General features: G+C 41.0%; 1 protein-coding gene across 1 annotated transcript in view; it reads right to left on the reverse strand.

The window, feature by feature from the left end:
- PXK (PX domain containing serine/threonine kinase like) overlaps positions 1-12,635 on the reverse strand; it is a gene marked incomplete at both ends in the record, with an annotated part of 72,778 nt that overhangs the window by 7,623 nt on the left and 52,520 nt on the right. Inside the window, 5 exons of the mRNA XM_084246530.1 lie at positions 2,770-2,832; positions 5,517-5,586; positions 6,325-6,411; positions 6,935-7,012; positions 11,329-11,377. Of these exons, the coding sequence (XP_084102656.1) occupies positions 2,770-2,832; positions 5,517-5,586; positions 6,325-6,411; positions 6,935-7,012; positions 11,329-11,377 (347 nt within the window). The remainder of the gene's footprint in view (positions 1-2,769; positions 2,833-5,516; positions 5,587-6,324; positions 6,412-6,934; positions 7,013-11,328; positions 11,378-12,635) is intronic.

A 12,635-nucleotide genomic window follows, 5' to 3' on the forward strand; every position in this document is an offset into this window, starting at 1 on the left:
CCCTGATGTCTTGCACAGAACAGAAGCTCCAGGTGTTGCTTGTTGGTGACAAGTTTTCAGGTGGAAATCCTCTATTTAAGAAGTGGACTACTGGGAGAAAAAAATGCCATGGTTGGATCCCAAGGCAAACATCTGTTTGAATTGTGTCTATCATTTTGGAGCTCCTGAGAGGCACTAGACCACCCCAGCCGGGGCCTTGTCTGGCTGTCCACCTCTGCCACCCAGGACCAGGCACAGTGGCTGGCATACCATGGGCTCTCAACAGATGCATCTCAAGTAACTGAAAGCATCACCTCAATATGGGGTGCCTTGTTTAGGGCTTGTAAAGCTAGGCAGGCAATGCTATTTGCTGTTTTTATGAGATGCATTATAATAAATGCCCAGAAGAGGTCAGAGTGTAATAAAAATTAAAAGGGGGGATTGTACCAGGGTGGTCCCCAGGAAAGGGGGAGGTGCCAGGTTCCCTGCCCCACCCAAATGGAGGGTGGAGCTAAGCAGGAAGAGAAGAAGCTGCAGTGGAGACTGAGGAAGGAAAGAAGCAAGATAGAGAGCCAGAAGGAGACCTGGAGGAGGCACGTGGGGCCTAGAGACATGTGAAGAAACTGCGTTTGCCTTTTGGTCATGGACTGGGTGACACAGACGTGGGTGAGACCTGTGGGGAGGTGACAATGGCAGCTTTTATCTTGATTTTGATTTTGCTCTTTTCCTTCTGGGCTTGTCTGGTTGTTTCTGACCCTTTTCTGTGGGTCCCCACTGGAAGATGCTTTAGACTTGTGGCAGGCTTTGGGGCCTTGCTCTGGGCCAATCCCATTTGGATGGAGTTTTACCCACGAGGGGATGGGTAACTTTGGGTGCTTGATTTAGAAACTAGATTCTTTGCATTTCCTGTATTGTTTCCTAGTTGTATTAAAGTTCCTTCCCATTAAAGTCTCATATGTTTTGTGTTGATGTGGCGGATGGTAGAACCCATTTAGAATAGGCAGGTTTGCGGGGTTTGGGCTGTCCCTCTCCCTGCCCTGTAACAAGAGCACAGTGTTTGGGGCTAAATCAATAGTTTCATCAACAAAACATTAAAGGAGATAAAGGAAAGAGGAGCCAGTATTGCTGTGTAAGGCTCATCTCTGCCAGGCATCGTGCTTAGGGCCCCACCCCTTCAGGATGGGTATTGTCAGATTCACAGCAATGCCCCCCACTGCTCCCACCCACTTCAGATGAAGTTTTTCCAATGCTGACTCTAATTACTAAAGACTCTTCTTTTTTCTTCTCATCTCATTCTAAAAGTTACCTCTTGTCATGCAAATTTGCTAACTGTATGAAATAACTCTCCTTCAAAACACAGGAAAATTAGATGATTCATGAAGAAATCCAAGTAGATTGTGAATTCCCCAAGGCATTTGAAAATGAGAACTGGTAGTTAACTTCCCAGCACCACATCTAATGCACACAGCGAGGTGCTCTATACGACTAAGCCTCATTTCTTAAAGCAAGTTTATGAATTCTATTCTCTCCAATTTCCTTGATGTATCTAATGGGTGTGAAATTAATATCCTGTCTTCTAGAAAATGGTTTCACAGGAGCTAGGTAGTGGATCTCTAGAAATTTCTGATCAGCTTACACAGATCTCCTCTATGAAAGAGTTTATTTTCTGTCTTGATCAATATTTGGGGACTTTCTAATAAAAATATTCTGACAAAGCCACACAGGGAAAAAAATATCATCCTCATGAACTAAGGACTCAGATAGGTCCCAGAATACTCTGGTCGCAGAATACTCTCAGCAAGTCACCAGTGAGCACCCGCAGCAAGGAGAGACATCCTCCAGCCAGAAGTAATTCATTCAAACTAGTCCTATATTGCTTGTCATTTTTTTGAGGCAGGTCAGTCAGAAGCATTTGAGAGTGGTCAGTAGTGCTCTTGGCAGCTCCTGGGTGCCATCTTAATCTCAATGAATATGGCATCATCAATTCATAAATCAACCCCTGCCAATGATTCCTTCTACTCAGCTGCAACAACTCTTCCAAGCATAGCCTATAAGCTCAGAGGAGCAGAACCAGCTCCTCGACACCTAAAACATCTGGTTCATTTAAAGAAGTGAAAAGAGAGACACTGGTGGCCCCAATGTGTTCTTACAACATGGTTAGGAGAGAGAAACTGGTTCAAAAGGAAAGAAGGAAAGAGAGCATTGTGAAACCACAGAATTTGAGATTTTTGTATATATTCTTTCTGATTTTCCTTTTACATTTTTCAAACAAAACACAGTATTTAATTAACAAAGGCAAAACAAAGGCTAGCCACAGAAAAATATTCAAAAGACTAAATGCACTGCAGAACAGAGTAGAATATAAATAGTTATCAGGAAATCAGAAGCTGGGTGGTTATTACACCCCTATTCCACAACCCCATTATGTTTGGGCTCCCTGAGGAGAGCGCTTGGGTGGGAAGGGCCCCTGGGCAGCCAACATTTGTTTTGTTTGATTAAGCTCTTAGCAAGACAAGCTCTGATCCGAGGAGCCCTGTGTGAAGCTTTGTAGCTGGAGGCAGAGGGTTAGTGGCCCTGAAAGCAATTATTCCAATCCCTGTGAAATCCAACTTCAGATATCTAGGCACTAAGCTCTCCCAAGTGACACCACTAACTTGCATCCCACTGGTTTCTCTGGGGAAGGCTGGTGCTATAGAACCCCTGAAATGTGTGAGTCAAGGTGGGAAAAGAAAGTCCTCCTCCTGTGGGGGAAAGAAGGAGGAGGCAGGCTGCTTTGACTCCATCACTAACCTGCTGTAGAAGGTGGGGTTGGTGATGAAGGGGATGTGAGAGGTGAGCTGGCCCCAGATCCTGCTAAGAGAAAACACAGAGAAACCATCATGGGGTTAAATGCCCAATCTGGGACCCACAGTTGTCTAAGAATCTGCACATAGCTTAGTGTGTAGGCCTTGTGGTAAAAGCTAAAGAGGTCCAAAGAATGTTGGGACTAGAACATAGAACCAATGACCATGGCTGCCACCAAGTGCTCAGTAAGCTTCCTTCCCCAGCCACGAAAGGCTCAAGGTCTGCCACTGCTCCCCATTGCGGTCTGGTTTGAAATCAACTTTGCGTAATTGACAACTTAGGCAATTGGCTGCAGCATCTCTTCCTGACCCAACGCCTGTCCCTGGGTAATGACTGACAAAACGACAGTGACCACAGCAGTCCAGGGGACAGAGGTGCACACCAGTGTGGTGGAGGCCTTTCCAAAGTAGGTGAGAATCCCCCACCATATCCCCCCAATAATGCCCTCTGTAGAAGTTCCAGTTTATCAGTAGTATGTTCAATTACATAGGCTCAGCCTATTCACTGTGTGAATTTCCTAGGCCTTTTCTACCCCAAAATTCAGTAACACCCCTTATTTATATTAAAACAATGTGCCTATTCCTATATGTTGCATACTTTTTCTGAACCTAGGTCACCGTGTTATGTTTCAAATATTCCCAAGTTCTCAGCACCTCCACATTGCTCAGAAATCTCCATAAAATCTCTTTCTTGGCTGACATGGAAGTAGCCCAATGAGCACATGGAGGTCCCTACATAAGCTTCCTCCTCCACATGGAGGTCCTATTTCAGGGTTAAGCTCCAGGGAGGGCTGTGATCACGCCCTCAAGAAGCCACTAGCTGTTCCTGAGACATCTCCAACCACCACTCATCCACCACCCATAGCTCTTTTTGGGCATGAAGTGGACAGTGAGCATGAGAATTAATGTCCTAATTAAACCACACCGCTTTTCTACTATTTGTAGCATTATACTACCTTCCTATAAAGCATGAGAAGAATTTTACTGAAAAAGGAGGTAAAACTCAACTAATGCTATTTTCATACTGGTTTGTAGTGCTCACACAGATTTCAATGGGGAGATTAAACTTGTGATTCCAATGGGCTCTGGAGATGATCTGTTCATTTCCATCAAGTGCACTTTACTCTCCTAAACTCCTTGAGATAAGGCTGTGTACTGGAGTCCTCAGAATCCTATTTGGATGCATCTGGCACAAACCCTTGCAGGCAGGCAGGGCCTCTGGAAGCAGAAAACACAGCCTTCCTCTTATTTATAAAGAATTAGCTGCTGAACAGAATGCCTGCCAGACATACACGTTGGAGACACAAGTCTCGGCCTAATGATGATAATCTGGCCCATGTCCATCCCATCAACCATGAGGAAAACAGACCTCCAACTCTGAGAGTACCCACCAGCCACAACAGCGTCCTGCCTCTCTCCGCTCCTAGCCTCCATAACAAGGGCCTGCCCTCGTCCTCACTGGACCTCCAGGGCTGGGGCTTTCCCTCCTTCTCTTCCCTTCTTGGTCTCCCTGAGCCCTTCTCTGGCCTAGATTCCGCAGGCAGTGGTGTCAGCATGATGCTCACCCTCCTTCTGGAGTCTGATTTTCCTCCTTCCCAGCTCTTACCATCTCTTGCCCACACCATCTGCATTCTCTAGCTGTGGCTAGTCCACCCTTCACATCTTGTGGCTAGTCCACCCTTCACTGTTTCTCCTTGTGCCCCAGAAGACGTCCTCCTCACCGACTTCACCCAGAAGACTGAGAGGGAATGAATGTGAACACTCAGTTTCCTCCCTTCCTTCCACTTTTAAATACCTCTGCCTCTTGGCTTCTGCCTCGAGGGAAGATAGATGGGCTGGTGGGCTTCCTCTAGGGCTGAGACTGCCAGCTGGGCTCTTGATGCTAAGCCCCTTGGCTTTCTGCCCACCTCCATCCTGCTCCAATCACTCCATCACTCTCTTTAGTATCTTCGGCTTCTCCCTCTGCCAGGTCCTTCTTCTGCCTGAATGTATATACAGCTATACCTCAACCTAAAGCCCTCTCCTCCCTGAGGCCCCCCCCAAGGTTAAGCCAAAGTTGCCTGAGTTAGGATTGTCTCCCCTTCTTTTTGTGGAACTCTATTCCACAGATTCACAAGGTAGAAGAAGTAGAATACCCTAAGGCATCATTCAATCTGGGCTTGATTTCCAAAGATGGGTATATTAAGGCCCAAAGCAGGGCTAGATAGGGAATAGCCGGGAGTGCCAGGGAGATCAAGACAGAGCTCTCTGTTACAATCTCAGGCCTTCTTGAATAAAGATTTTACCAGCCCACATGCTTCCCTTAATCTACTCAGGAGGGTATTACATCCTCCTACCATGGGCGAGGGGGCAGGGGTTGGGGAACTGGAGTATATGGAAGGATTTTAGGCAGTTTCTGCTTGTATATGCTTTATTGAAAAACAGGAGTCCTTGCATTGTAAGTTGGGTGAGTTTTTTCTCATGGCTAATGATCATCTTTGGTTAATCGAGTCTCGCCATTAGAGAAAATGCTGAGTCTGAGGGCCCTGCCAGTATCCCTATGAATACTGTCACAATCCTTCATTAGGACAGAGTTCTTTTGTTGTCTACATTCACTACTGCACCACCCAGTCTCTGCCACCAGAAGACAAGAATTCTTGACTCTTAGTCCTGGCCTTTTGATCCTGGGCTCCCTTACAATCTATAACAAGTTACCTGAATTATTGGAGTTGCTGTATTTTGCTGAATGTTCTTCACTGTTTTCAACAGCAGATCGTTTTGACTTCTTCAAAAAGGAGAGAGAGAGAAAAGCAAAGAATAAACACATTGAAGCTGGGAGTTAAAATATTTTCCAGGGATACAGTTAAGCTAGTAACAGACAAGGTCATTATCTGGCCTCATCACTAAAAATAGTGAAGAAGCCACAAGCCAAAACCAAAGGGGGGAAAAAACAAACCCAAGAATGCTGACTTCACTACCTCAGGCCAATTGTTTCCCCCAATTACATCAGGCCAGAATCAGCCCAGCAGGCCCGAAAACTGTGTGGTTCACTTCACTGATGCTACTATAGAACTCCTTTTCAAAAACTACAAACCAGTGGGCCTCCCCTGGTAGCGCAAGCGGTTGAGCGCTGCGCTGTGAAGCTGTTTGCAGCCTCTGCAGTGCCAGTTCGATCCCGGCCGGCTGGCGAGGGTCCCACACAGTGTGGCAGACCTCTCTTGTCGTGCCCGCTGCTCCCCTCAGCAGTGTGTTTCTCATCAGTCTGCCTGTTCTGTTCCCCGCTCTGTCTCTGTGAATCCTCTCACCCTCCCGTGTCTCTGGCCTATACCCTGGTTCTTGTAAAATAAATATATCTTAAAAAAAAAACAACAACTACAAACCAGTCATGTGAAAACAATTGTTAACTTTCAAGGAGAAAACAGCACAAAATCTGTCATTAACAAAATGTGTATCATTAACTTAGAAATTCCTTCTCATGTTGCGAAGAATTCTTAGAGAGACTTCAGAGAGACACCAGGCTTACCTTTCGAGCTAAAATCTTTCTCTTTTTTCTTTCTTCTTCAGATCCATGATGAGACTGAGCTCTTGTTAGTCTTCGATGCTGGTGAATCTTTAAGAGACCACAGTTCACCACAAATGTAAATGTACCTCATGCTAATGAAAATCCCTATCATGCTTTGCCAAGTCAAATTACTTGGACGAAAAAAATCTTTCCTTACTCAGCCTGTCTGCCTCCAAGCTTAGGTCTGGATATTTCAGAGAAAATATGCCAGAGTATGAAATCTTCCTACTTCCCAGTTCCTTCTTGCCTTTCTCTCTTTTAAAGATGAGTGTGGTCCCCAGTATCTTCAGAGCATGGACCATAACTGCCCCTCCATCACCCAGCTTGGCCTAAACACAAAGGATAACCCTCTTTTGGGGACATTCTTGTATCTCCTATAGGCTGAGCTGATAAGAGAGCAGGGCTGTGAAGTTTCAGCTGTCTCACAGGATCAAGCCTGGAACTTGGTTCAGAGCAAATATGCAAGAAATGTTTATGGAATGAACAATCAGTCAAAAGTAAATCACTGTGATTAACACAACAGAGGATGGGATACTGAAAGATCAAAAGGTAATGAATTTTTAGCAAATACCTGTTTCTGTTCTTCAACTAGTCTTTTTTCTATACATTCTTTGGCAATTCTCAATGCCTCTTTTAACTTTGTGGGGATCTGAAAGAAGAGAAAATACATAATCCATTGAGTAAATGGCTGGGTGTTCTCAAGTTGTAATAAAGGAGCAACATGCTATCAAGAAGGAGAATAACTAGAATAAAATCAGTTACAAGCTGTCCACTTAGATCCTATCCCTGCCACATTTAGTATCCCCAATATACTCACGCCATTAGCATTTTTAGCAATGAATATAAAAAACCAACACACAAGTAAACATGGTATACATTTCAAGTAATTCTAGTACTTCTTAAGTGACTCCAAATTGCTAAAACAATCTTGGGAAAAAAGGTAAAAATTGGAGAGCTCACACTTCCTGATTTCAAAATATATCATAAAGCTATAGTAATCAAAACAATGCAACACTGGTATTAAAACAGACATACAGAACAATAGAAAAGAATATAAAGCCTAGAGATAAACCTTCATTTTGGGTGCCAAAATTACACAATAGGGAAAAGGTCAGTTTCTTCAGTAAATGGTGCTGGGAAAATAGTATATCTACATATAAAAAAATGAAGCTGGACCCTTAATATGCACCATATATGAAAATTAACCCAAGATTGGATTGAAGATCTAAATGTAATACCTAAAACTATAAAACACCCAGAAGAAAGTAGGAAAAGCTTCATGATATTGGATTTGAAAATGCTTTCCTGGATAGAATACCCAAAGCACAGGCAACAAAAGCAAAAATAGACAAATGGTATGACAGAAAACTTAATAACAATCAACAGTGTGAAAAGAATAGAATATGGAATAGAAGGTAAAAACCCATAAATCTTATGGAGTTAATATCCAGGACACAAACAGAACTCCTACAACTCAACAACAAAATACATAACTCAACTGAAAAACTGGTTAAATACTAAACCTAATGACAAAGTACATTTGTTATAAAACAATGGAATATATCACAATAAAGCTGAAAAAAATCAGAAAATCAAAGGGGAAAAATGGGCAAAGAAACTGCACATTTCTTCAAAGAAGATAAATATATATGGCCAATAAGCATATTTAAATATGATCAACATCTCTAATAATTAGAGAAATGCAAATAAAAGCCATAATGAGATACCACTAGAAAACAACAACAGAGAATAATAAGTGTTGATGAGGATGTGAAAAAATTGCAACCTTAGTGCACTGTTGATGAAAAGGTAATATGGCACAGCTCTTATGGAAAATAGCATGGAAGTTCCTTAAAAAAAAAAAAAATTAGAATTACCATATGATTCAGCAATCCCACCTCTGGGTATATATCCAAAAGAATTGAAAGCAGGGTCACAAAGAGGTATCTACACACCCAAAAGATGGGAAAAATCCAAATGTCCACTGACAGATGAATAGATAAACAAAATGTGGAATATATACATACAATGGAATATTATTCACCCTTAAAAAAGAAGGAAATTCTGTTACATACTATAACATGGATGAACCTGAGGACATTATACTAAGTGGCATAAGGTAGCCACAGAAGGACTAATACTATACAATTCCATTCATATGAAATATTTAGAGTAGTCAAAATGATGGAAGCAGAAAGAGAATTGTTTTCTAAGGACAGAAAAGGGGAGAGGGAGTGCAATTCAGTTTGCAAGATGAAAAAGTTCTAGAGATCTTTTACACAGTAATGGGAATTTTATCACCACTACTCAATTGTGTACTTAGAAATAGTTAAGAGGATACATTTTAATTATTTTCTTTATCATAATTAAAATAAAAAATATAAACTTATTGGAATGTGTACACATGTATATTTTGTTAACTTCAGAGAAATTATCTCTGTGAAAGATTTATTTTCTGACATTCATAAGATTAAGACTTATCCTGCTGGAAGATATTCTTAACAATAGCCTGGTATGCTTCTGAGCCTGTCATTTATGAATTTAATAGTTTTTCAAATTATGAGAATGTCTGATAAACAGACATCCATCGATCACAACATTTTGTCTTTATTATTCTTTTAAAAATCTAAATACAAACCAGTTTTGAGTAGGTAATAGTTAAATAGTTCAAAATTCAAGTTATTAAAAATATGCATGTAGTAGGGCCTCCCCTGGTGGCGCAGCAATTGAACGCTGGACTGTGAAGCTGCCTGCAGCCTCTGCAGCACCGGTTCGATCCCTGGCCACCAGCGAGGGTCCCACATGGCGCGCAGACCTCTCCTGACGCCCGCTGCTCCCTCAGCAGTGTATTTCGTCAGTCTGCCTGTTCTGTTCCCTGCTCTGGTTCTGGTGAATTCTCTCACCCTCCCGCGCTTCTGACTGTACCCAGTGCTTGTATAAATAAATAAATAAATCTTAAAGAAAAAAGAAAAAGTGTTCCTCAATATTAAAAAAAAAAAAAAATATGCATGTAGTAAAAAATCTCTCAACTAGCTCCCTCCATGGAGACCATGAGTTTTTTGTGTCTTTCCAGAAATAAAACATATATCAAAAAAATGGGTGTTTTTAAACATTTTAAAAATCATATTGTCTTTGCTGTAGACTCTCTGGTCGAGGAGAAGAATATGGCCTGACAATAATCCCAGGGCTGGACTAGTGGGGCTGAGAAGAAAGCATATTTATTTACAAGGCGGAAGACATTTCCTGAGGAATTTCAGTGTGAAAGAGATGAATTTAAATGTGTTTCTTTCCTACTTTTGTTCCAAAGAAGCCATTATTGTCAGAACTCCTCTAAAAGGTAACCTACAACAGAGGAAAGCATCTCTCTCACCTATATAATCTTCTAACTCCACCCCTGGTTTGGGTTTTGTTTTTTTTCCTAAATTTAATTTCATCATAATAGTATTACATGTTCTTCTGGAATACAAAGAGAAAGAGAATTACCCTTATTCAACAACCTAAAATTATGATAACAGCAAGCGCTGATGAGAGCCAGACCTGAACAAGACAATTACAAACATTATCTCAGTTGTCCAATGACAAAAGACAGGTATTTCTCATCAATTCTAGACGCTGAGTAAACAAAGACTCAAAGATTAGGTACTTGCCCATAGATCAGTGACTCTTAAATGTGAGTGATTTTACACTCCTTAGCACCTAGGGGACATCTGGCAACATTTGGAGACATTTTTGATTGTCAAGTCAAAATGGATGGAGGGGGAATATGACTGAAAATGGATATACTAAATGATCCAGTGATTCCACCCCTGGGAATATACCAAAAGAACACAAAAACACAAATTCAAAGGGAAATCTGCACTCCTATATTTATTGCAGCACTATTTATAATAGCTAAGACATAAAAACAACTTAAATGCGCAAAAAAGTAGATGACTAGATCAAGAAGATGTGGTATATATACACAGTGGAATGCTCAGCGGTCAAAAAAAGATAAACTCACGCCATTTGTGGCAACATGGATGGAGCTGGAAGGGATTATGTTCAGTGAAACAAGCCAGAAGGAAAATGAAAATATACTGAATGGTCTCACTTATAGGGAGAAAACAGGGAAACCAAACAAAGGATCAGGAAAAAGACAAAACTTGCAAGCTGACTACAGACTTGAGGCATACAGCAGGGGAGAGGGGAAGGAGTGCAGTCAAATAGGGAGGGAAGAGCACAAGGGGCTATGGTGATGGTCACGGGTGCCTCAGTCGTGGGAGAATTATGGGGACTAGACATATGGGGAGAAATCAAATATTGTACAAAAATGAACAACTATATAAGAAAAAAAAAAGAAAGAAAATGTCACACACACACACACAGAGAGAAATATTATTTAGCCCTAAAAAGGAACCTGCCATGTGACAACATGGATGAACCTTGAGGGCACTATGTTAAGTGAAATAAGTCAGATGGAGAAAGACAAATACCGTATCATCTTAGTTATATGTAGAATCTATAAAAAAAATAAACAAAAACAAAACAGAGCTCACAGCTACAATGAACAGATCAGTGGTTGCCCAAGGAGGTGGATGGGAAGTGGGAGTTAGGAGGAGGGTGAAGACAGTCACAAGGCACAAACTTCCAGTTATAAAATAAATCTGGGTGATGTGATATACAGTATGGTGACTATAGTTAGTAATATTGCATTATATATTTGAAAGTTGCTAAGATAGTAAACTTTAAAAGTTCTCATCACAAGAAAAAACAAATCTATAATTTAGTGGTGACAGATTTAAGTAGATTTATTGCAGTAAACATTTCACAATATATACAAAAAGCTAATGATTATGTTGTACACCTGAAACTAATGTCAATTGCATCTCCTTATATGTCAATTGCATCTCATTAAAAAAGGAAAAAGATCCTAATTTTCAAAATCTATTTATGTGACAAACCAGAAAATTATATCATTTGCTTTACCTTAAATTGTGGCTTTTCAGAAGTGGTTAGTAAAACATCACTGAACAATCTGCAAAAAAAAGAAACAATCTTTCTTAAACCAGGTGTACTCTCAGAACAGGATCAAAGCATGAGACATTCTTAGGCCATGAGGTACCCACTGCACCCCCCAGTCCTAGACCAATTCATTACTTCATCTTTACCAACAAGCTCAAAGGAGTTTCCAGGCCACTAGTGTGGCCTGGAGAAAATCTCACTCTCCACTATCTCGGAGGTGTAATGGGGGATTGGGTTAGGGCTGTGCTGGGGGTTATTTCCCTATCATGCAGCAACATTCCTCTTATGCTATATTGCAAATTAATGAACACTTTGAGAACATTTATTTTTGCAAATCATATTTATAGTATTATTTCTATTCTACTCATTATATTCTAAAATAATATGCAGCAGATATTTCTAAACAGAATAGTTGATTTTCATATATATTTTTTGCCTACTAGGAAGATAAAATTTATCCTAAAGCTCAATAATAAAAATGTGCAATATGAAAGGAACTGTTCTGATTGGAATCTAATGGGAAAGTAATTTTCTTTAAGAAAAGTAGTGTTTCTTGTGCTCTCTTAAGAAGAAATAGCAGCTTTTAGAGTATATCAATTCTCTCTTCAAAAGTACATTACTAAAAGCATGTGGAATTCTGAGCTACTTTGGCTAAAACTGGTTAGAGAATTTAGTTGGCTGTTTTGGCAGAGCCCATACAGCCATGGGTGGGTCTTTGCTTGAAGAGCCCCCTTGTTAAAGGATAGGAACTGCATCACAAGTAGAAGCCACAATGCTAATTTCTTCCCCCCTGCAGTGCTCCTCTTGGGCAGCTCTAGAGATGGAGAGAAAACTCCCCTTCAATGTCAGGGGTCCATTAACTTCCAGACAAGACATTTCAACTGAACATAGTTCATAGCTCTCCAAGCACTCTTTTTGAGGCCAAAGGCCCAAGGGTAAAAAGACTTAAGTGAACAAAAATTATTTAGATTCATTTTAGAACTGGAAGACTAGGAAAGATGCAAGAGACTTGGAGTGGACGGTGGAAATGCAAGTGAATCACATGGAAACAGACTGTTCCTTAGCTACAAATGCATTTTCTTCTAAACATTTCTTGCAAATGTATTTGTTTCCCTAACTGGATCTATTCTCCCATTTCACACTGTCATTAGTGGTAGCTGGTTTGCAGAGGGACATGCTAATGTCATCTGAACATTAGAATGTCACATCCACAGGCCTGAGGCTAGGGTTGCTCTCTCTGTTCATCTTGGATCCTCAGGGTCTAGGACAGT

The sequence above is a fragment of the Talpa europaea genome (assembly GCF_964194135.1).
Source record: "Talpa europaea genome assembly, chromosome: 11".
Lineage (NCBI taxonomy): Eukaryota > Metazoa > Chordata > Mammalia > Eulipotyphla > Talpidae > Talpa > Talpa europaea.